The 26,871-nt window shown below is 37.1% G+C and overlaps 2 protein-coding genes across 3 annotated transcripts in view; one reads left to right on the top strand and one right to left on the bottom strand.

Moving 5' to 3' along the window:
• LOC140155451 (angio-associated migratory cell protein-like) overlaps positions 1 to 26,871 on the top strand; it is a 53,473-nt gene that overhangs the window by 17,509 nt on the left and 9,093 nt on the right. The gene's annotated exons all lie outside the window — the stretch shown is intronic.
• Positions 819 to 26,716, bottom strand: LOC140155452 (uncharacterized). The gene is made up of 6 exons (XM_072178311.1): positions 26,499 to 26,716; positions 19,706 to 19,987; positions 18,081 to 18,234; positions 13,209 to 13,351; positions 3,508 to 3,625; positions 819 to 1,466 (listed from the first exon to the last, which is right to left on the bottom strand). Exons 2-6 carry the CDS (start codon positions 19,862 to 19,864, stop codon positions 1,288 to 1,290), a joined length of 753 nt encoding a protein of 250 aa, XP_072034412.1. The 5' UTR covers positions 19,865 to 19,987; positions 26,499 to 26,716; the 3' UTR covers positions 819 to 1,287.

Here is a 26,871-nt window from a genome sequence, read left to right as displayed (position 1 = left end):
AATATAGATTTTTGTCATCTGATTGGTTAAAAGGCCTATTTTATAATTGTTCATAGGCCATGGTAATATTTACAAAGAAAGTTTTTCGTTATGAACTGATTGCGTCACCGCAACTGGCAGGCAGCGCGTTGGCGCCGCGTGCATAATGCGAACACGCCATCACGTGCGTAGTTTGATCGAGATGCACACCGATGATGTGAAAATGACTATGCCCGGGGAATAGTTAAGTTTTTACGTAATTCTTAAAAAGAGGGCATAGCTAATTCAATGACTGAACTTTTAACCAATCAGATGACAGGAATTTATATATGAGGTATATAAAGATGCATATAATCCTCTGAGCACTACCTGCTGATCTAACATTGCCTCTGATTGGTCAATTACATGATATCTTCACTTTAATCACCAATCAGAATGGAGCTTTGCAAATAATTCACCCCAATTTTTTGTGTGGTGAATGAGTGACTAATTACCAAGCAATTATCAAATGTGATACATATCTTAAGGGAACGCATAGCAACTTTTGCACAGTATGTTTACGGGACAAGAGAGCACACCAGACATCAAATTACATTCTGAATAAGAGGAATGTCCTTCTGATATCAAATAATTTTGATTTTTTTAACTTCATGGTTTAATACACATTTTATGGCAAATGATGAAAAATTTATATTTTTTTAATTTTTGATATTTAACAGTCAAAGTAAACTTTATAAATCTAATGTACTTTTAAGTACATTAGATTTATAAAGTTTACTTTGAAAGTGTATGTAGCTGGGAGGAAAAGCCAAACATAATTTAAAAATTTTGACCTTTCGTATTGACAATATACATTTTGTTTTTCTGAAAAAAATATTGCTATCCATTCCCTTAAAGCTTATATTTTGTACAGTGTAACTCCTTTAAAATCTAAAAATGACAAAATTGCAGCTTTACACATGGTTCTCAAAAATAGGAAGTCATATTTGTTATACGGTTAAATATATAATTTTGACCATCTTTATCATATGCATGAATTTCACCGTGGTGAACTTAACTTCGGCATCGATATTCATAATTTCACCACAGTAAAACATGATTAGCCAACTAAATTAATTTCAGCGCAGTGACAAATTTGTTCCAAGTTTCAGCACGTCATAAAGAACACATCATTTTATTATTGGTTATAGAGTCAAAACTTCTCTATTTTGATCACACAATGGCTTGCCACATCAAAATTATGAATTTTGTTGGATTAAAATAATTTGCATATGGCACAGATGGCCAAGTAAATATACTCAATGCTGTTTATTTTGAATCTGTAGGACTAGGTAGAAAAATAAATTCTTGTGTTCCGTCTAGTTTTCCGCTGTCGATGGGATAAATGAATCGTTTGTCCCAGTTCGGATCACCCTTCTTCACTAAGATGGCTGAGGTAAACTTGGATGTCGGCTGGATAGACTTGGGATCATATGCCAAACAGTAGCCTGATAAAAAGTAAACAAATAACCATTAGTTAGGGCTGTAATGAATTCCTCCTACGAATAAATCATAGTTCTCATCATGTTAGATATGTACTATAACAATGTGAATGATGCGTAGTTTATGAACATTACACAACAGCAGATTCCATCACAAGCCAATCAGAGACAAGTGTGTTTATTAAGCTTCCAGACATACATAATATCAGGGACCTTGTATGGAGGGACTGGAAACGCCTTCCATCCATTGTACCATGCAAGTTGCTGGTTTACAAATTATCCTCAGTTGAGCAAGCATGACGAATCCAAGCACAGTTACAACACTGCGCTTGGCTTGTCTTGTACATTGCGACATGAGCCTACATGTTTGCTAGTATAATGACAGACTCTAGAAATGCCAACATGAATCTTCAAAGAACATCATCTTAAGAATTATTTCAGTATCGAAATCAGTAGGAATACCAAGCGTACGGTGTACACATTCCAGAAAAATATAATTTTGTTTGTTCTAGCATTCTGTATCTCCACAAAATTATCACTTTTGTCTCCAAAATCCTATGTAAATGATTCTCGATGCTACACAGAAATTATTTTCGACAAAAGATAGATATTTTACACAATTTGTCATAACTTAAAAAGATATTGGAATACTTTGATGTGTTTTTGATATTTTGTAGAGCAACATGAGTAAATAATAAAATTCAAACATCGCACCCTCGGCGCAACTCGCATACAATCGAAGGTCGTGAAAGATAATCTGATAACAATAGCTTGACAATAGCTATCAATAATCCCGTTTTCAGTCCCTTCATACACGGTCCCTGATAATATAAAGCACTCTCTCGTAAAAATATTACAACAATTTACCATAGTATAGCTTCCATGTTCTGTGTGCGTTTTGTGCAGTTACATTTGTGTACATTCCTGCTTCATACTTTTGTAATTCCTCCATGGGATTGGGAAGAGCAGTTAGAAATATTATGAAAAGAACAGACCCATATTAATGACCCAAAATATTCACACAGCCAATGGTGTAAGTCACCATGTATGCAATACCTGGCCGGGCTAGGCTACATGGCAGTGCATACATGGATAAGCACTTTCTCAGAACTTGATGTATTACATAACATTTTGTAGTCTACTGCATGTTATGCTATTGTGTTGTAATGTTCATCACAAAATGTTATTGCAATGCATGGTGGGAAGATGTTACACCACTGTTAATAGCAGGAGATTTGAAGCCAAACAGTTGAGGGACTGAACATTAATTAATGTGTCATGTACAGGGCCAGCCGGAATGGTATAACCATTTAAATGGCAGCCATGGTATGGATAAGGGTAGGGGTAAGGTGGGATTGGATACTAGTGGGGTGATGTGAGGTAGGGGGAAGGTGAGGATAGGGATGGAATAGGGTGTGGTGCCCATCCCCCTCAAGATACCATGTTTGATATGTTTTCACCCAGACACCCCTCCCCCATTTTTTTTGTTTTTCCACCAAAAGGCCAATTTTTGCTCCCAAGAAAAATTCAGACTATTACAACACCTGCCCCCAAAAAATTTATGGAAAAAAAAAACCCTCAAAATTTCTGAATGTCCCTTTAAATTTCATTAGAAGTAGTAAAATATCTCATCTTTTCCAATCAACAGCAGGAGATAGATGAGATGAAGGTTAAAACTTCCTGTCCCCAACCTATAAATGCTAATATTCCCTTCCCTGCGCATACAAGATGGCCGCCATGGCATGAGTGGCCATCTTGGATTATAACAGAGAATTAAAATGGTAAATCTTACGAGGAATGAGACTATTTTTCATTGTATATGAAGTAATTTTCCTCACTCGCAACCCAAGATGGCTGCCATTGTCTTGTGCCATCGGCACATTTAAGTGCCATGAGTAAGAAGTGTGATTTTTCTGTTGGCACAATTATGCACTGTGAGTGAAGGAAGTTTTTACACTAAAAGTGTTGATAATTTTAAGCATACAGGTCAAGCAAAACATCTTTATTTGTGTACTGTACACAAGCCTTCATTTAATGCTTAAGTTACCTGGCTCATCAAGACTTTCCAACACCCACCCAACTCCAGATTGCAAAGTGGGGATTGCCGTAAAAAATCGAGGGTTAACTGATATCCATGTTTTTCCAATCATGCTCTCCGGCAAATCCTGCAGTATAAAATATAAGTATTTTATATTAAAATGAGATATGTTCCCATAAGATAAAATGCTTGTTTTTGTTTTGTTTTGTTGTGGAGCGCCCTCATTTTTGGGCTGCCAGCATACCTGGAAAAAGGACCACTTCTTAGCTGGTGTGCTAGGGTCCCATAAGGGTCACTCCATATCATATCAAGGAGGCCCCCACCAAATTTAGACCCCCTACTCCAACTTTAAATGGCTGCCACAGAAAATCTTTAAGAGCTACAGACCTCGAATTTACAACATATGACTAAAATATAAAGCAAATCTGAGGGGGTCAGGTGGGGGGGGGTGCTCCTTGATATCATATGGAGTGACCCATAATGGATTGGAAAGTGGGCTGCTTAGTAATACAGGGTGTCCCAAAAAAAAGAGGCCCCTCATTGCGCCCATTTTTTCTCCTATTTCTGAAAACTTAATCAAATATATTTTGGTATGTAAAAACACCTTGAGTCGTTAGCTTTAATAAACCAAAACAATTTTTATCAATCGGTTCACAACTTTTGAAGATATGTTCTTTTAAGGTTATACACAATTTTGCCATTTTTAGAAGCAAAATGGGATGCACGTAGCCCCCTTTAAACTTATCTATTTCTGGAAATAAATATCGGAGAGAGAAAACGCAAACTACGTCTAAAAGCTGAAAGTGTAAGGGTCATTATTATGCTTGAATTTTCCACTTGGCTCAAAATGAAATGTACTTTTCAAACATTTCAATTTTTTTCAATATCCGAGCATCAAGATTTTTGGGAACACGGCCATAATTTCTCATTGGAAGTGGCGATTTTGTTGGGAACTTCGACGCACATTACAAACAAGTCAATAAAAGAATGTGCATATTCATTCTTGATATTGGTTGTCTCGATTTTTATGTAAGCTTAAAATGTTGGCCGAATTTGAAGTAAAATGGCCTCCACTTGTATGTCGCTTTGTAACCAGTAATAATAATTACGTGCAAGATTTCATAGACAAAATTCTGACCTACATTATTTCTATAAACCCTCTTCTGCATGCAGGTGCTATTTAAATTTTCATTTTGATAGCAGAAAATTGAGATATTTGCTATTTTTCCGACTCGCTGCTGCCAAATTGTCTAGTTTCGCGATAAAAAGATACAGCGAAATCAATTTTTTTTCGAACCATTTCACCTCGTTTGACTTGTGCTTTGAAGTACAAACTTCAAAATTGATATAGTGATTCTATATTTCAAGCTGCGTCATACTGTGTTTTTCTTACCTCTGATTGTCGCTGCTCAAGGGTTTCAAGGCCAAAATTCGAAATTTTTTGGACAGAAGTGACACTCTCATTTCTTTTTAAAACACGTTGTTTACGTACGACATTGTTACGACGGGCTGTATTTGCCAAGTGGTGTTGCCGAGGGCAAGTGGTGTTGCCGAGTTAAAATATTTAGGTATTTTCTAGCTTAAAATCCAGCGCCAATGCTGCGCTTGCAACAGGTAGATATTTAGAAATCCATTTAAGGTATGGGTATGGGTATGGAAATTGGGGAAAAAAAAAAATTGGCATATATGCCTATATATAGGCTATATGCAAAGGATGGGGCATTTTGGCAGGCCAAGGGGAGGGGCCACAAAAATTTGGCAGTCCAGGGGGTGCGGATGCGATTTTCGGCTGGCGAGACGGGAGGCAAGCGATTTTTAGCGAGTCGCTTGGAAATTTTGGCTTATAATTAGTAGGCTAATACCGGTACTGATTGCACAGCCTTTCGAGAAAGCAATTTTTTGGCAAGCCGGGGGAGGGAATAAAATTAAATTTTGGCAGGTCGAAAGGAAGAATGACTTTAGGCTAATGAAAGTTGATCCCCAGTTTCCCGTTACATAGTTTTTCATGACTGGGTAGGTGACTGTTTCATTATTCATTATTCATTATTTTCAAACTTTCATTATCGGTGCAAAGTTAATTACGGAATGCTATGTTTTGAGGCCCAAATAAAATAATAGAGTATAGTTAGTAATGACCATGCTTCACTTCAAAACAAATTTTAATTAAGCACATCTTCTTTGGAATCTTCAAATTAACCTATAGGTTGTGCAACATATGAAAGCACCAGAAGTCCATGATAGTCTTTGGAGAACCACTTTTCCATATAAATACACTGTGTCTGTGTGTTCTATTGCACACTACTTTTTACAAACCAAACTTACTCTCCACTAGCACATCTTTGGAAGCAATATTTATACGGAAATTAGTTTGTCTACTTGCACAAACTGGAGGTTGCTGGTAAAAATCATCACAGGGTGCACGCGTTAATAATAAAACAACCATGCAAGAAATTGACAAATAAATCATTTTATTTATAAGTTTATTTTATTAAATACATAAATATTTGTAAGAAAAGCAGAATAAATTTGACTTCAAATTTTGTTTATTTTATTTATTTTGATGTTGTCTATATATAGCGCTACATAGTGCACGGTAGAAATGCTTTCATATTTGTTCATACGCTGGTTCCCATGAACTTGGCTGCCTCTCTTTGTGTTCGGTCTATCCATTTAGTGGTAGGAGAAACTTAGATGCAGGGAATTCCTAGTCTCCAGTAAATGCGCCTACGATATCGCCATTTTACCACATAGTTTAACCCAGCGTTTGCAAAGACTATTCGGGCCGGTCAGGGTCGGCGTAAAAGTGCTTAAAATACGTGTCGGACGTGAAAGATGACATTAAAACTATCCTTTTTTCTTAAAAACTTGAAAATGTGAAATAATGAAATAATGGAAAATAATGAAATATTTGATCGGCATTTTTTTTCTGACCTGAGTCGGGTAACGGGAAACTGGGAGTCAACTTTCATTAGCCTTACCTAGCACACATTAAAGGGGCATTTCGTGATCCACAGCCTCATACAACCCCATATAAGGCCTACGTCCTTTCTCACAAGTTAAGATTTTTATACCAGTCATCCCGCTCTGGCCACATGTTTAGGCATTTTCACGCAGATCAATTCATTAAGCAATGGAAAATATTGCCAAATTTGAATTTCGTTTTAAAAGCCTACTCCCCATTAAAAAACCCACTAATTTTGGGGGATTAAAAAGTTCTGTAAAATGAAACAAAAGGCTGCCTCAATCCTAATTATTCATTTAATAGGCCAGGCCTTCATTTCTGAAAATAGCGGAGCTCAGTTAGTCACCTAGCTATGGCCATACCCGTGAGTGGCGGAACCAGAATTTTTTCCGGGCATGGGGCCGGGGAAGTGAATTTGAGACCGGGCACTTATTGCACTTGAAATTGCCGCAAAAAGTGGAAAATTACATAATTGTGGGGATTTTGCCTAAAAACTGGATGAGAAAGAAAAAAAAATATTGGGGAAATACTGCCCCACCCCTAAGCGGCGCCACTGCATATCCATCCATGATGCTAGAAATGACGGAAGTTCTGGCGCTGAAATTCAATTTCAATATCACGAGTTTTTATCAGGGATTTTACCAAGGAAAGGCGATAGTGTAGGAATTTGCTGATATACCAAGAAACACGAGAAAGGTGTGGCGCAAAAAGGGAGAGATCATTATAAATATTTTCCATTATCATACTTTTGACGCCTTGAGAGCATAATAATTTGAAGCGTACATCGTGTCAGTCACATGGTCACATTATTTTCTGTTGAAAGAAAGCGCATGTCTCTGATTAGCTCGGGGGTTCGCTACTGCGCGCTGCGTGCTGGTCTGTTGTTGTCGAGTGGAAATGGGAAATTTATGAATGAACTTCCGCAACTTTGCAACATCATCACGCATGGCGGCATAGCTGGGATTTTTCCAGGAGGGGCAAGACTGTAGGCCCTATGGGCGGGGCCCAAATCCACCAAATTTCCCACTGGGGGGGGGCCCAAATAGACAATTTTGCCAGGCTTATCATAATCGTATATGGTAGGCCTATTGAGCTGTATTGCATATCGTTTGGATTCCCCATCTCTCTGCCCCTCCTCTCACCCTCTCCTCTCTTTTTCCTCTTTCTCCCCCCCTTTTCCCTCTTTTTCCCTTGTACTAGGGGCGGGGGGGGCCCAAATAGGCAATTTTGCACTGAATTGCCCCCCGGCAGCTACGCTACTGTCATCACGGTAGACATACGCGGTAGGCCTACAAGCAGGGCTGTCAACTCTCACGCATTGGCCGTGAGTCTCACGCATTGGGTCACTTTCTCACGGTCTCACGCCAAGGTAGTATAATCTCACGCCTAGGTAATAAATCTCACGCAAAAGCTGGAAAATGAGTAAAATCTCACGCATCGTCCTGAATAATTTGTTGCTCCTACCACCCCCCGCTTTTCACATTCCCGGCGCCGTGGCTCAAATATTAATGGTTCAAAATGAACATTGGAGTCGGCAAATCCCGGTACGCCTAGCTCTTTAGGGTGCATCAGCCCCTCATGTCAATGGATTCATCTGTCCCTAGTCTTAAAATGTTTCTATTGTCACAAAACTAACATGTGCCAAGTTTGAATTAATTCGGAGGTCGTCCTGGGGGCCACCGAGAGCCTAAAGTTACAATGTGTGTTCCTATGTAGTAAAGTTCGTTGACCCCTGTACAATTCCAATTAGAAGCCGAACGAACAATTTAAAGTAGCCGCCATATCAAAACCGTTAGGACTTAGAAGCTCAAATCTTTTGCGCTTATAGTACTGATAATCATCTTCGAATCGGTGATAAAAATTAATCACCAACAAAATGAGCGTGTGTGGAATTGGCACAAGCGCCCTCGATACAAAATTTCAGTGAAATAGGCATTTTGTGGTCATTTTTACCTCAAATTTTACAAATGTTGATGTCCTGGTTGTCATTACACTTTTACAAAGCAGATTTTCTGAACTTTAGATCAATATATAATACATATTAACAACTTTCAGTGTGAAATAAAGTATTATAGCACTTGGTTAAGACAGAAATTATAGATTTTCCCAAGAATATGGACTGTGGGGGCGCTTTTGACAATAAAACACACAGTCATTTCTTTGGAGATGAATTTTCATCACAGATTCAAAGATGATTATCAGTACGCTTAGCTCCCAAGATTTGAGCTTCTAAATCCAAACGGTTTTGATATGGCAGCTACTTTAAATTGTTCGATCGGCTTCTAATTGGAATTGTACAGGGGTCAACGAACTTTACTACATAGGAACACACATTGTAACTTTAGGCTCTCGGTGGCCCCTCAGGACGACCTCCGAATTAATTCAAACTTGGCACATGTTAGTTTTGTGACAATAGGAACATTTTAAGACTAGGGACAGATGAATCCATTGACATGAGGGGCTGATGCACCCTAGCGGGGATCAAAGTCATCCAAATTTGGCCTAATTTGACGCTTTTTTAAGGGCACTTTTGCCAAAATGCGCCCAAAAGTTGGTCTTCGCTGTAAACCCACCCATCATAGTCGTTGAAAAGGTAGGCCTAGCTACCCCAAAACTGTGGCACATCCACGAACCCGAGGGAGAGACCTCTGCGGGTAAAAACACACCTCTAGCGGGACCAGATTTATAATTTAAAATAGGCCTACATTTTGGAAGCCAGTCATCACGACAAAACGGGCCATGGCAGTGTTAATGGTATTAACACTTTGATTTTAGGCTTAAATAACGAGTGTAGGCCTATAAATTACAAATTTGCACACACCGGGGAACCTTCTCAAGCTGGTTTGGGTAAGGATGTGAGGCTGTGACTCCGAAAAACTACGGTGCGATTTTAAACCAAATTTGAAGAAAACAGACCCAAAATTGTATCAACTTTTGGACTGAAAGTTTTCGCAAATTTTTACTTTTTCGAGAAAATTATTGAAAATACACTTCTTGAACCTAATTTTCATGACACTGAGGGTCAATAAAATCATGGCTAAAAATACAACAGAGTCTAAACTAAATGGCTGAAAATGCACCCCAAATCTGCCGCACATCCCCACGACACATTTCACCTTATAGATTTTGAAAATTATGCAATAAAATACGCCTGAACTTATCCCAATATCCCCGAAAAAATATTTTTTGCAGGTGAGGTTGGAGTCTTATTATTTTTATTCTCAGAGAGGATATGGGTTGATATTTTTAGCAGGGTACAATTTGTCTTGTTTTTTGACGTTGAAGTTCCAGATTCTTTTTTTTATATGTTATTATTCATTTATTTATTTATACCGCGGGATTTATACCCTGTACGTGGGGAAAAGTACACACGGCAGCTACAGAGAAACCACGAAAAACTCCTGTGAAGTGCATGAAAATGCACCAAAAATGTGCCAACCGAAACACCCGAACAGGAAGATAAAATAAAAAACAAAACCAAAAACCCAGGAAATTTCCCGAAATAAGTTCCAAATTCTTTGTCCCCCACTAAAATATATGAACACTCCCTTATGAAGTCTGCCCTCTTCCGGCTATTCTGGTAGTAGGCGTTGACAATTACCTTCATATTTTTGAAGCATGTTTGAACCCGATTTGTTCTCTATTCACATTTTTAACGTTGCAAGTAACATTTCAAGACCTCTATTTGTGACAGGTATTTATTATCTTGCTAGAGATGTGCCTAAAGTTGAAATTCAATATTTCGGATCGCAAAGATCGAGAGATATAAAGTTGTTGAATATCAGTTTAACACCATGGATCATATGGGCGTCTTATATGAACGATTACAATAACTAGGCAAAAATGGCTGGGATACAGGTTGTGTAAATACTACATGAATATTCATGAACTATACAGATTCCATTCTTCTCTAATAATAAAGATGTCAATCACTCTCCCAGACGACAGTTGCTTGGCGCTTGTAAACAAATCGAATGATAGTGCTTGATAACAGCTAAAAAATAGGCTAAAAACACATTTTCACACAATTTTTTCCAGATTTTTTTATTTCACATGATAAGTAGACATATTTTCTTACGTATAAGGTAATAATATATTTTTTCTGGAGGTAAAGCCCTTCAACACTTTGTTTAACCTTAAAGAAATGTACCCGTTTTTCACTCTGTCCACAGAGAAGGTTTGGCTGCTTCAAAGATTGAAAAGGAGTACACATACCATGCATAAATATCAAACATTCCTCAATGATAACTTTATAAAATAACTTTATTTATGGAATGGGCTTTACCAGTGGGTTTATGGGCAATGGATTTTGTTAATAGTGTCATTAATTTGTGGGTAAAATGGATGCGAATGGGACTTCTTTTGCTTTACTTTACTTACTTTTGTTTTATTATGTTTCTTACTTTCTTACTTTGTTGTTTCTTGATTTCTTTTTTTATTTACAACATAAGTCATTTCTCTTTTTCCCTAAAAGGCTGTTTGGTTTGTCTTTGGTTCTTCTGAACTGAGTTTACTGTGCTGCTCTGCCCTCTACCTGGTTGCCTCCTTGGCGAATACAGGTTTCAGCCCTGGTCCTCATTGCATCAATTGCGTTGCGTTCCATACTTTTGCTCCGGATACTTACGAATGCATTCAGTAATACGTTTGCGAAGATCTTAGATTTTGCCACAAAGGATAAAAAAAGTGGTGTGAGGTCTGGTGATTGTGCAGGCCACTCCACAGCATGAGCCATCCCAACCACTCTGTTTGCTATCCGTGGACAGAGTGAAAAACTGGTACTTTTATTCAAAAGGGCATATCTTCAAAAGTTGTCAGCCGATTGAAATAATTGTTTTAGTTTATTAAAGCTAACGATTAAAGGTTTCTTTACATATCAAAATATATTTAATTAACTTTTCAGAAATAGGAGAAAAAGAGGGCGCAATGAGGGGCCTCTTTTTTTTTGGACACCCTGTACAATAATTTATAGTGATCAGTATGGAATGCCCTTAGGGACCTAACATACATATTTTAATAATTTTATCATATCCCCTTAACATATCATGAGCTGAAATGATTTGAAACTGGATAATGTTCACAGTCTGTGACATAAAATTTCTCTTGATCACTGTAATGTCTGTGATTTTACATAACTTGGACCCTGTTCTCATTAGAAAATTTCGTGCTTTGACAAAGATTAAAGCATGTGTACACATTACGCTGAACAAAGATTGAACAAAGACATTGCACTGAACACATTTTATGAAAATTGAAATAAAAGATTTAATGTAACTCATTATACAGCTATATTTTGAGCTGTACCGTTGACAACCGTTTGTATTTCTTGTTCATAAACACATGAGGCCAATTCTTCATCTGCTGTCCATGTCTTACAATGTGTATCCTTGGCCATGGCTATAATGAGTTGTTTTTCACAATATTAAAAAAAAAGCGCAGTGATTTATAGTGCGCTACGCACAGGCACAACGCCTAGACGTTGATCCACAAGCCTCAGCACACTTTACAGGTTGTCGCTGATCACTACAGCCCCACATTCCATAAACCATTTAACAACAATTCAGGGACTTTGCTGCTTCAAGAGCACACATTGGCTTTGCCAAGGATGCAGTCAAATACTTCAATAGCCATTGGCTTTGCCAAGGATGCAGTCAAATACTTCAATAGCCATTGGCTTTGCCAAGGATGCAGTCAAATACTTCAATAGCCATTGGCTTTGCCAAAGATGTAGTCAAATACTTCAATAGCCATTGGCTTTGCCAAGGATGCAGTCAAATACTTCAATAGCCATTGGCTTTGCCAAGGATGCAGTCAAATACTTCAATAGCCATTGGCTTTGCCAAAGATGTAGTCAAATACTTCAATAGCCATTGGCTTTGCCAAGGATGCAGTCAAATACTTCAATAGCCATTGGCTTTGCCAAAGATGTAGTCAAATACTTCAATGGCCATTGGCTTTGCCAAGGATGCAGTCAAATACTTCAATAGCCATTGGCTTTGCCAAGGATGCAGTCAAATACTTCAATAGCCATTGGCTTTGCCAAGGATGCAGTCAAATACTTCAATAGCCATTGGCTTTGCCAAGGATGCAGTCAAATACTTCAATAGCCATTGGCTTTGCCAAGGATGCAGTCAAATACTTCAATAGCCATTGGCTTTGCCAAGGATGCAGTCAAATACTTCAATAGCCATTGGCTTTGCCAAGGATGTAGTCAAATACTTCAATAGCCATTGGCTTTGCCAAGGATGCAGTCAAATACTTCAATAGCCATTGGCTTTGCCAAAGATGTAGTCAAATACTTCAATAGCCATTGGCTTTGCCAAGGATGCAGTCAAATACTTCAATAGCCATTGGCTTTGCCAAGGATGTAGTCAAATACTTCAACAGCCATTGGCTTTGCCAAGGATGTGTGTTTAATTTCAGTTTGTTTATATAATCTTGCAGATCACTTGGAGTTTTAATACATCTACTTTCTAGATCTGGTGGTGTGCTTCACTGGTTATGTGTAACCAGCTCTTGTAACCAGTTACTGGTAGCTTTTCAGTTGCTGGTAGTTCTGTTGGTACTGATTGATGGCTCTTGGTATTCTTTGGTGGGTGTCTTTAAGGTTCCTTTGTTCTTGGCTGTTGCTGTAGCTTACCTGTTCTTGCTGTGGGGGATGTATGTGGTGTGTGTGTAGGCGGATGTAGGGGATGTTGGTGTGAGGATGTATAGGGGGTGTGTGTGGACCACCTTACTGATATCTGCTTACCGTGGTAGTAAGATGAGCTGTGGGGGTGATTTCAATACATGTCTCCTCTGATGGACTGTATTTTACAGATTGTAGCTGTATACATGGTATACCTGCAGGCTCAGTTTTCAGTTTGCCGATATACAAGTAAAACAGAAATTTGTCTGAAATTCATAATATAAAAAAGTAGGAACAATGTAATAACATAATACAATAATATAAAGCAATACAATAATATGATATGATTGATATGATATGATATGATATGATATATATGATATGATATGATATCGTTATGAATTCGGCAGACGGTTGAATCCGGATTCGGCTTTTGGTAAATTCATTTTACGCACTCATTACTTTTGAATTTGAGAATAAGGGATCAATGCTATACATGATAGAGGGCAGCATGTCAATTTTTTAACGGAGATCAGATGATAAGTATTCAAAAGAGGCTGGCATACAGGGTTAGCTAACGGTGACTCACAGTACGGTCAAAGACGATAACCGTTAAAAAATCGATATGCCGACCTCTATAGGTAAAGCATTGATCCCTTGTTCTCTAATTCAAAAGTAATGCATGCCAAAAATGAATTTACCAAAAGCCGATTCCGGATTCGGCCGTCTGCCGAATTCATAACGATATGATATGATATGATTATCATATGATATTATTAGTTATCCCCTGTTTTCTTCATGCAATACGAAAAATATCACTGGTTTTGAGGTGCGGCTGAGTGTGATACGACTTCAAAACCAGTGATATTTTTCGTATTGCATAGGAACAGACAGGGGGTAACGAATTTATCATTCAGTAGACATGAATTTAACACAAACAAACAAATAAATAAATAAATAAATAAATAAATAAATAAATAAATAGGGCCTAATTAATAGTTAAATAATACCACAATCATAAAATGATCAAGTTATAGGCCTACTCCAAACTCTTGTTACGAATTTATCATTTAATAGACATAAATTAAACAAACATAAATAAATAAATAAATAAATAAATAAATAAATAAATAAATAAATAAATAAATAAATAAATAATACCACAATCATAAAAATAATAATGATCAAGTTATAGGCCTACTCCAAACTCTTCCATTTTCTGTCATGCAACTACCGCCAGGCCATGTAATACAGCGCCATCGCCAACTCATGGCAAGCACATTTAGCACGCTTGACGAGATAGCGAGTAATTGCCGTCTCTACCGCATCATAATCAGCACAGTATGCAATACAGCGAGTATGCAGGCCTGTTAATTGCCGGTACTGATTAAGAGCTGAATAATACGGCTATATATTGTACGGTAATTTATGAACGCTGAACAATACGAAATTATATTATTTGGCTATTAACCAATGAAATGTCGTTATCCATGTCTACTGAATGATAAGATATAATATGATATATGTGACCATCCACCACGAAGTTGTAGTAAAGTCGGCTCTAGATCATTTTCTGTTTATTGCAGATTTTGAAAGAATTAACTTTCAGCTTCAAAATGACACCTCAACCAGCTTCATCGGACATCTGGAAGTGAAGTTATAGTGCATCAAAGGTCAAATTCCTAGTATATTCAACATAGAAATCCAATTACTGTTTTTGATTGTATCTCAAAATGGAAAATGCCGACTTTACGACCAGTTTGTGGTGGATGGGCACATCATATGATATGATATATATGATATGATATAATGATTTATTATCATTCAGTAGACATGAATAACGACATTTCATTTGTTAATAGCCAAATAATATAATTTCGTATTGTTCAGTGTTCATAAATTATCGTTCAATATATAGCCGTATTATACAGCTCTTTATCAGTACCGGCAATTAGCGGGCTTGCATACCCGTGTTGTATTGTAAACTGTGCTGAATGCGTATGCGGTAGAGACGGCAATTGCGCGCTACCTCGCGTCGCGCGCTAAGTGTGCGTCGTGCGGTGGCAATGGCGTGCTGTATTACATGGCCTGGCGGTTGCATGACGGAAACTGTAAAGCATGCATGGTAGAGTGGAGTAGGCCTATTAGGATTTATTTATTTGTTTGTTTGTTTGTTTGTTTATTTGTTTATTTATTATTATTATTATTATTATTATTATTAGCAGCATGGATAATTATTATTATTATTATTATTATTATTATTATTATTAATATAATTATTATTATTATTACTACTAGTCCCCGCTAGATGAGTAAATGGAAGCGTTCACTCAAACAGGAGGAATTACTGTACAGGTAGACTCATTGAAAATTAGGCCTACCATTTTGTGTCCTTCTTTCTTTTCTTTTCCCCCTCCCGTACCCTTACGATTTATGTCTTCGTAGGCCTTATCCCGTTATCCCGTATCACCATAACCCCATGTGAAAGTTGGCTATGCGCATGCCGCACCCGTGCGTGCAAGTCAAGCGGCGTGCGTCGTGTACGCCGACGCGCCTATGCTAGACACGTGGACGCGTTGGTTGGCATTGGCCGTAAACAAACAACCGCTATAAATTTGCCCGAAAAACTCACTTTTTTACTGATTTTGAGGCCAATACTTTACCGTTTTCAACCAAATAAACTTTAAACACATTGTCGTCTATTCCTCGATTTCTCGTGTGAATTTGGCGACATTTGGATCGAAACTGACGGAGCCTTTATACGCATACATAGATACATACAACATTCTCCTATTTATAGTAAGATTATGATTATTATGATTATTATGATTATTATGATTATTATGATGACGACGACGACGACGACGACGACGACGACGATGGAAACAGCATCCTGGATGACCGTCACTGACCAGTATTGATTTGCTACGGGGCTGTGCAATGTTTATGTGTGTGTTTATGTGTGTACTCCCAGGAGTGGTGAATTTTCAAAATGGTGTACCAAAAATCACTTGGGCCCCCTCATGGCCATGCCAAAAATCTTTGCCCCCTCCCCTTTTCAACCGGGGTAAGTTTTGTGAAAAATAGACAAAATACTCAAATATCCAAAGCTAATGCTAAACACGGCACCTCCGCCTAATGAAAGGTCATTTGAGGTCAGCTTGTAAAATTGGCTGAAAATGAAAAAAAAAGTATAAATTTCACAAAAATTAAAAAATATGTTTCACATGAATATTTTCTATGCATGGTGACTACCCTTATCTTTGGATGACCTATCTGGGACCGCCGTCCCTATTTTTATGCCTCCACCGGAGGTATTATGTTTCCTGATTGTCCGTCCGTCCGAGCTTGCGAGTGCAATTTCTCAGAACTGTTAAGGCGTATAGTGATGCAATTTGGTGGAGGGGTGGCAATTGATGGTCCCCAAATTTTAGCAGGTTATCGTTGCAAAATATGGTAATTAAGTACCTAATTTGCATAATTTATGCATATCAAGCAAAATAACCTTGTGCACAGATTAGGCCAAAAAAAAAAATTGTTTGCTTGCCTTCGAATGGATTTTAAAAATTGGGTCGGTCTGTCGGGGAAAGTTTTTTTGTTTTTGTTTTTTTTTTCGTTTCCCAGAAACAGACATGGCGAATACCGAATCGGCGAATGCAATTCCGTAGCAGCAACATCACGCCATGGTACAGCATCTGTGCTCGCCACTTGCACCTTAAACAATTGTAGCTCTTCTACATGTAGGCCTACGTTTAATGAAGTGTACAATTCTCCTACATGTAGTGTTTTCTGCTTTTCAAAACGATCATATTAATCAGCGTGTTCGGTCCCTTGCTTCACCTGTACAGCTAGCGCTACTCGTGTTGTGTCCGCCATGTTTAAAGTGAAATCATATTTATACCGAGCGATTTGTGCTCTTAATAAAAGTAGCCTCAACAAACATGTTGAAAAAAATAGTGCAATATGTTACTTCCTAGTCGATACGAACAAATATCATGAATCTAAATATTTATAAACAAGAAATGAATATCTGGTACAACTGTTTTCAAATTTTATCTACTTTTACCATATTTTAACATCTGCTATATTGTATCCATTCTTGCACGATATGCACGGTTATATTTTGCCTGTAAATAAACTCATCCCTAGATGCGCCGTCCGAAATGTGCAGGTGGATAGCAAATTGTATTAGAGCTTAGACGCTGAGGTGGTACCGGTATACGAAATTGCGGAACCCAACAGTCAGGTACAGCCGGACACGTAAACATGCAGGATATGGTATTTTACAACGTTTCTTTTAAATCATCGGTTTATAAAACGAAAAATACATGCCATTTTGGAGAAAATAGAAAAAAAAAAAGTTCTACGGTCGGGACTGCCGAGACGGTCGGTCGGACGAGGGCAAGCAAACAACTTTTTTTTTGTGCCTTATCTGGAGATCTGTACGAGTTACAGTGATGAAACTTGGCGGAGAGTAGCACAGCCAGAGGTTCTTGACCTGATTTGCTTTTCAGCGTAAAATTTGCGTAATCGCAAGGTCATTGTGAGGTCATTTGGGGTCATCCGGGGTCAAATCGCCATATATCGTTGCAGGTTCATGAAATTTGGTGGGAACAACTACTGTAGGAAGAAAAAAATGTCAAAGTCATTTTGGGGTCATCCAAAGTCATCCGAGGTCAAATCTCCATAGATTGTCGCAGGTTCATGAAATTTTGTGGGGACGACCACTGAAACGAGGCAAAAATGCCTAGGTCATTTTGGGGTCATTTGGGGTCAAATCACCATAGACTGCTGCAGGTTCATGAAATTTGATGGGAGCCACCTTAGTGAGGCAAATAATGTGACAGTCATTTTGGGGACAAGTGAAATTGCACCGCTTAAAATGATGGGCATCAAGGTGGAGGCATTGTGGCCGACGCTTTGCGTCGAGAACCCTGCCGGTCGAGAACCGCAAAATTCTAGTTTAGTTTTGAGTTACTACTGCCATGTGCTTACTGTGATCATATTGAGCTGGTTGAAACACCCATTGTCCATCTCTCAAAGACAAGAACCACTGACCATGTCTATCCCCCAAGTCAATATACCATTGCACCACCTGTGGATTGCCCCCATTCTGGCATTGGTAGAGTCGCTCATTTTGGTCACCTTCCTACATCATGAAATGTGGAGAAACAATTAAGAGAAGCATTATTTTTGGCAGATATGATAAAGTATATAAAGTATGTATTGTTCGTGTGGTTTAAGGGCTGTGCAATATTTATGTATAGCCCTGGGTGGTGAATTCTCAAAATGGTGTGCCAAAAATTGCCTCACGTATGATGAGGAAACAAAGTTTGTCACCGGACTGGTGTATAAGGAAACAAAGTAAGTCACCAGACTGGCATATGGAAATAAGTTAGTCCAAGGACTACCTTTTGAGGAGAGCGAGAGCAATCGCTCTCTACTGCTCTCCTTAAATCTGATATAGGAGAGTGATTTTAGCTCTCCTTAGTTGACCATTCTCTCCTTACATTCTATTGTAATTTTTGTAATTTATGCTATGAACAGCTCTCCTTGAAGGCTCCAGAGGAGCTATTTAATGCTCTCCTGCAAATTCCAAAAGAAGTCACCAGACTGGTGTAGAAAGAAACAAAGTTAGTCACCAGACTGTTGTATAAGGAAACAAAGTTAGTCACCAGACTGGTGTATAAGGAAACAAAGTTAGTCACCAGACATAAGGAAACAAAGTTAGTCACCAGACTGGTGTACATGTATAAGGAAACAAAGTAAGTCACCAGACTGGCATATGGAAATAGGTTAGTCACCAGACTGGAGGAAACAAAGCTTGTCACAGGACTGGCATATAAGGAAACAAAGTTAGCAATTGGACTGGTGTACAATGTATAAAGAAACAAAGTTTAGTCACGTGATTGGCATATAAGGGAATAAATTTAGTCACAAGACTGGCATATGAAAGAAACAAAGTTAGTCATTGACTGGCATAAAGAAACACAGTTAGTCATGGACTGGCATATAAAGAAACAAAGTTAGTCATGGACTGGCATAAAAAAAACAAAGTTAGTCATGGACTGGCATATAAAGAAACAAAGTTAGTCATGGACCGGAATGAAGAAACAAAGTTAGTCATGGACTGGCACATAAAGAAACAAAGTTAGTCATGGACTGGCATGAAGAAACAAAGTTAGTCATGGACTGGTATATAAAGAAACAAAGTTAGTCATGGACCGGAATGAAGAAACAAAGTTAGTCATGGACTGGCACATAAAGAAACAAAGTTAGTCATGGACTGGCATGAAGAAACAAAGCTAGTTATGGACTGGCAGCCAATATATGTGACACGATCAAGGGAAATGAGTCAGATGTCGCTAATATTGATTTTGAGATAATGGCAAAGAAAGTGGTAAAATTCTTTTGTTTTATGTTGTTTTCAGCAATTGATAAATTGATGTAACTTCACAAAGAAAAGTCGTATCAACATGGGGTTTTGAGTTTCTGAAAGCTTGAAATATCCTCTTTAGAAACATGTGTAAAACTCATTTTCGACCAGGGCCGACATGTGACTCATTCCCCTTGATCATGTCACATATGAGTTTTGATCTACAAATGATAATGAAACAAACCTCTGTGTCTGTGGTCTGCAACGAAATGGTTGGAGCAGGTTGCTTCCAACTAGCCTGGTCACTACTACCTGTTACTACAGTCATGATATTGGGTGATCTTTTCACGTTCCTGGTTTGAGTTACATGTATGGTTTTGGTTTTGGTCATACGGATTCCCATTGCTGTATTGCTCTCAGCGGAAGTTGTTATTGATGGCTCTGTTTCTACACTTCACTTCTAAACTTGCCTCTTTCAGTTTCTTACATAATCTTCTGGTTGCAGATTTTCCTGGTTAGAAGTCAACTGATCAACTGATCAAAATAGACAAAATCTTTAAATTTCAAGCAGAGAATGCAGCCATGGGGGAGGCAATCTAGGGGTATTAAAGTGGAAAATTTGCCTGAATGTGGGGCTGATGTTATCATCCAGATCGTTGGCTGCCTGCCTGCCTTGTTGGCTGTCCATCCGGGCAGAAGCAAAACCATTAAAGCCATATTATAACATTTTCAAACAAAATAGATTAGCATTTCTTTGCCATAAAATGTTAGCTTTTATTTTTGAGCCGAACAACTACGCCAAAGCAAAAAAAATTGGAATTTACTACCAGCGCACATGTCGCCAATACGTACCACTCATTCGGTCATGTTGTGGTACGACCCTTTGTTGTGTATATCACTGTCCCGCACACCGTGTGTTATGAACATTGTGTATGCGTCGACTATAATTCCATCGTAATAATAAAGCGCCAGTTCGGCGTTTTATTCAAAATCTCGGATTTTGACAAAACTACAGCACCTAGAGTCTTGATTTTTGCAGGGTATATTGGTTTAATAAAGTACAATTTAATCGTAAAAAGGAATTTTAAAAATTCAGTGAGGGCGTCTTCCTCAGCAAATGTTATAATATGGCTTTAATCCACTGTGCAGCTTAAATGCAATAACCGATCAACTTCATTATTATGTCTTCAGAATATTGCATCCTATACCTTTGTACATAACCTGGCTGTCTGATCAATTTGTGTATCGGTCACCTGGAGCTACAGGGTTTTTTCATATCTGTAGCCTCTTCATAGAGTGCATAGTTCATATACTTTATGTGTAAAAGTCTCTTTTGGTGTGATTTTTTTTGGTAAATGTGACAAGCCATGACCAAACAAATCACATTTTTGACCAAAAATCACATTTTTGACCAAAAATCACATTTTTGACCAAAAATCACATTTTTGACCAAAAATCACATTTTTGACCAAAAATCACATTTTCACCAAAAAATACATTTTTGACCAAAAAACACATTTTTGACCAAAAATCATATTTTTGACAAAAAATCATATTTTTGACAAAAAATCACATGTTTGTCAAAAAATCACATATTTTACCAAATATCACATTTTTGACTAAAAATCATATTTTTGACCAAGAGTCACATTTTTGTCAAAAAATCATGTTTTTGACCAAGAGTCACATTTTGGCCAAAAATCATGTTTTTTTTACTAAAAATCATGTTTTTAACCAAAAAAGATTCTGAAGACATAATAATGATAAAATTGACGGATAATTTAAGATGATACCTGAATTTATCAGTCTCGCTAGAGTTTTCAAATATCACGCGCGACTTCGTCTCGCATGATATTTGAAAACTCTAGCTCGACCGATAAATTCAGGTATCACACTCAATCCGTCCAATTTTATATCATTATTATGTCTTCAGAATCTTGCATCCTATACCTTTGTACATAACCTGGCTGTCTGATCAATTTGTGTATCGGTCACCTGGAGCTACAGGGTTTTTTCATATCTGTAGCCTCTTCATAGAGTGCATAGTTCATATACTCTATGTGTAAAGTCTCTTTTGGTGTGATTTTTTTTTGTAGATGTGACAAGCCATGACCAAAAAAATCATATTTTTTTGACCAAAAATCACATTTTTGACCAAAAAAAATCACATTTTTGACCAAAAATCACATTTTTGACCAAAAATCACATTTTTGACCAAAAATCACATTTTCACCAAAAAATACATTTTTGACCAAAAAACACATTTTTACCAAAATCATATTTTGATAAAAATCATATTTTGACAAAAATCACATTTTGTCCAAAATCACATTTTTCACCAAATATCACATTTTTGACCAAAAATCATATTTTTGACTAAAAATCATGTTTTTGACAAAAATCAAATTTTTGACCAAAAATCACGTCCAAAAATCATGTTTTTTTACTAAAAATCATGTTTTTGACCAAAAAAAGATTCTGAAGACATAATAATGATAAAATTGGACGGATAATTTCGCATGATACCTGAATTTATCAGTCTCGCTAGAGTTTTCAAATATCACGCTCGACTTCGTCTCGCATGATATTTGAAAACTCTAGCTCGACCGATAAATTCAGGTATCACACTCAATCCGTCCAATTTTATATCAAACTCGATATGGTGATAGGATATGGTGGGCTGAAGTGCTGTATGGTTTTGTATCATGTTATATGCATATTTATGAATATTAATGAGCTTATTTGCATATTTTGCCTACATTTTCATTAATCCACTCTAGCTTAAATGCAATAACTGATCAACTTTGAACTTGGAATTGTGATGGTATGCCAAAATTCTTGCCCCCCCATGCATGCAAAAAAACTTGCCCCGTCTCGGCATGTCGACAATTGCTTGGCTTCCCTCTCAGCATGCCAAAAATCCCCCATAATTTTGGGAACTTTAAGGGATCTAGAATGAGCATTTATTATGCTTTACAGTATTATTTGTGGGACATGAGAGCACCTCAGACCTATCGAATTGCATTCTGAATACTGAAGCATGTCTTTCTGATATCAAATAATTTTCATTTTTGAAAATCACGATATAATACAAATTTTATGACAAATTATAAAAATTTGATATTTTTCAATTTTTTGATATATAACAGTCCTCGAAGTAAATTATATAAATCTAATGATATATTCTTAAAGTGTATGTAGCTGGGAGGAAAAGCCGACGGTCAATTGAAAATTTTGACCTTTCATATTGAAGATATGGATTTTTTCCCAAAAAGACCTAATTTTTTTTGGTGTTGTTGGAAAAAAAATCCATATATTCAATACGAAAGGTCCAAATTTTCAATTGATCGTCGGCTTTTCATCACCTACATACACTTTAAGTATAAATCATCAGATTTATAAAGTTTACTTTAGTACTGTTAAATATCAAAATATCAATTTTAATGATTTGCCATAAAATGTGTATTAAATTGCAATTTCAAAAATCAAAATTATTTGATATCAGAATGACATTCTTCGTATTCAGAATGCAATTCGATATGTCTGACGTGTTCTAATGTCCCAAAATAAATACTGTCCAAATGTTCATACCCCAGCCCTTAATGCAATTCATTAATGATCTACATGAAATTTTGCATATTTAAGAATGTTTTTGTACTGTTTTCATAAGCCTTTTTGAAGTTTTACTTAAAGGAGTATTTCGTGATCCTACATTGTGTAGCATCCTCTTTTTATGACATTTTTCAGTTCATATCCACAAAAAAAGCATATTCCCAAAATTTCAGTTGATTCCGATTTTGCGTTTGCGAGTTATGCATATGATTATGTGTATTACACTGCTCCATAGACAATAAGTTGTAATTTCGTTCTGGTGCACCAGAACGAAATTCAAATTTCGCGATATCTTTGCTAAACAAATTAATCTGCAAGAAATATTTTGTACATAAACATTATGTAGCCAGAGTATTCCAGTGATATAAAAATCTCAACTTTTTTTGAGAAAAGTGGGGGATGAGGCTGTGGATCACGAAATGCCCTTTTAAAAGGAGCCCCATGAATGTGTGCCAAAAATCTCTTTCCCCAGCCCTTTACTCCACAGTTAGAACAAAGTTCCTACTAAACTCCTCAAAAAAAGTTTGGAAACTTTCAAAAACGGTTGTATATCAGAAAAGTTTGAAATCTATCTCCATATTGTTTTATACCAGCGAAAACATTGTTCTTTTCTGTCAACAATGATACCTCATTTGTGATGATAGCTTATTCCACGGCTGAGTAACTTTCTTTGAAAGACAGAGAGGTCTCAAAGAAAATGTGCGAAACTGACCATAATCTGCGCTCATCTTATTGCACTGAATGAATGAACGAGTGGTTTAATGCATGAATAAAAGAATGAATGAAAAGTTGTTTGCAATACATCATGTTGAATGGAAAGTGCTAGGATGGGATTGGCAGTTCTAATGTGGATTCAAACAGATCAACGCAAGTCAACCTATCTTGCTGGTCACTTCTTCACAGTGGTCATTTGCAAGAAAGTTCTAATCAAACATGGTTCGATTACCAGACCTGGATAAGGCTCGCGCTATTGGTCAGCTGGAGGCTGGCATACCTCAGAATCACGTTGCGGCATCTTTTGGATTTTTCTGCAGTATGATCTCCAAGCTTAAAGTCAAGTTTCGTCAGACCGGAGATGTCAAAGACAGACCCAGAAGTGGCCATCCAAGAAAAAACACCGGCTGCAGAAGACCGGTACGTGAGACTGGCAGTACTTTGAAACCGCTTTTAATGAAACAGTGTTGTATTCCTTATTCATGTTTACTGAAGCAAATGACGAGACAATGACAGATTTGGCACATTTCGTTTGAGACCTCCTTGTCTTTCAAAGTCAGTTACTCAACAATTAAATAAGTTATGGTCACAAATTTGGTGTCATTTTTGACAGGAAAGAACAATGCTTGTATTGATATGAAATAATATGGAAATAGATTTCAAATTTTTGTGATATAAAGCCGTTTCGGTAAGTTTCCAAATTTTTTTTGAGGAGTTTATTTTAGGTAAACTAGAATTGTGCGGTTCGTAATTAAGGTGGCCCCACACAAAGGTGTGTAAATAACAAAGGTTTTTAAATATAGATAATTATATTATAATATGCAAATAAACTCATTAATATTCATAAATATGCAAATAACATGACACAAAACTATACAGCACATCAGGCCACAATAGGCCATTTTGGACTATTGCACAGCCCTTTAAATACCACAAAAATAACAAAATGGCAAAACTTTCCCAAAATGCTAATTATGCTTCCTAGCAGAATCTTCTTTGAATCAAAAACTATATGACAAACCTTCTGATTGTAAATTTTTTCATGTTATCGTCAATAAGCAAGACTCGTATTCAGTGTGGTATTGGGGGAGATTAGGCCAGGGGGTTAACCCTCCAAATGATTTGATTTGCTAACTCAACCCCCAAAGACATAAAACCCCCTAAAACCAACCCCCAATACAAAAATTCAATCTCCATCCCCAAATAGTGTCAAATTTTTAATTGGCCTGGTAAACATAAAACTTTTACCTACATGTAGTATTTCATGCTGAAATAGTTCATGGACCGATAACACAAAGTTTTACCTTCATTTTGGGCTAAAATTGTGGTAACACAGCCACATTCCAATGAGGAATATTTTATCTTTTGCCCTCAGACAACTGACCCCAATACGCAATTGAACATGTAAAATACTTGCACCCACCACCAAAACGACTGATCAATCAGTAATAAATTAGGGAGTTGTTTGCAATCAAAACTCTGCGGGTGGTGATGCATTTGTAAAATTGCATTTATTTACGAACCGTGAAAGACAGGTGACTGCTAGTACTCATAGTCATAAAATTTAACTATTTTTGTTGAAGACAAAATGTGCAGGATGTGAAGAAATTAAAGAATGTTTGAGCCTACCAAAACCCATCTCAAATTATGCACTTCTGACTACCATGTCCATTTCATATATGCTATCCATCATGGCTTCCATGCACACACAGTGTATTGCTCAATGTAGTAAAGATAACCTTTGAGTTGGAGCAAATTTCTCAAAATTGGTAGTGATTAATGTTACCAAACTTATGCCATGATGAAATATATAATCATTTTTGAAGATAAAATGTGGAGACCTTAAAAGATTGAACAATGTTTAAGACTACCGCTCTTCATTTCAAATAATGCACTTATTGTTCATCTCCTCTATGGAGTTATTTTCCATGGCTCTGATCATGCTTGAGGTTGCGCACAAACAAACCATGGGTTTTGAGGCCATATATTTTTTGTTGTATGTCAACAAAATCGCTTAAATTTTCAGGATGATCTTATTTCATGTTGTTATAAGCAAATATAATGTTCCAGATAACGCTAGTTAACAAATATATTAAGAAAAAGTACCTTAAAATTGCACTTTCTGTTAGTATTCCTTTTTGGACTTAAACTTAAAACATGTTCTAGCAGCCCTATATAAAACTGTGACACTTGAAAGGCAATATCTCTGGAATGACATGTCCGATTAAGATTATTTAAATGCCAAAATATTTCTTTCATCAATTCCAAGCCAATAAGCTAGGTTTGAATCAATTTAAAAGTACTTCAATTTTTAGTGGACATGCCTACTACTCCTTTCATGATGTTCATTCTAACTTAAAAACTGCCAAGAATGGCACAATGAAAGTAGCCTTAATAATAGTACAAACATTTAACACATATACTTAATGGCAAATTCATATGCCTAGTTCAATCAAATTCTATGCACTACAGACCCAAACCTTTTTTCTAGGCCTGTCTATGATGGTTTGCACACCTGCCAACCTAGATTGACTTTGTGTTGTGATCATATTTTGATCGCCTGATAGCGTGATCTAATTGACCTGGCAACAATCCATTTTAGCTCTATGATGCGAATTGTTGCAATGATGGTCAAATCAAATCAACTGACTTAGCAAATGGAGTTGCTACTTGATTTTCTTCTAATTATCATTTAATTATTAAATACTTACACAAAATTTGGATGATTCCACTCAGGAAAATTGCTGAACTGTGTCACCTCTCTATTATAAATCAAAGTTTCCCTTTCTTTGCATGCTAGACTGGCTTTCTGCACAGGCTTGGCTGGAATTTATATTTTGACAATAATATTGCAGGATTGTTTACTATTAACGCCAGAGGCAGTCTGTCTTGAATAAACATTTGGGTTTGTAATATTTTGTATAAAAATTCACTAAACCATGACCATGTATTATTTACCCATATCTATTATTTTCCCACAGTAAAGTATAGTAATTTACACAAGTGAACTCTATAGGACTGGAGACCGATGAAGGTCTCGGTCTCTTTCACATTCAAATTCGGTATCACAAAACCATAGTTGTT

The sequence above is a fragment of the Amphiura filiformis genome, chromosome 6 (assembly GCF_039555335.1).
Source record: "Amphiura filiformis chromosome 6, Afil_fr2py, whole genome shotgun sequence".
NCBI classification, from domain to species: Eukaryota; Metazoa; Echinodermata; class Ophiuroidea; order Amphilepidida; family Amphiuridae; genus Amphiura; species Amphiura filiformis.
Note: the sequence above shows the minus strand (reverse complement) of the source record. Positions and strands in the feature narration are given on the sequence as shown.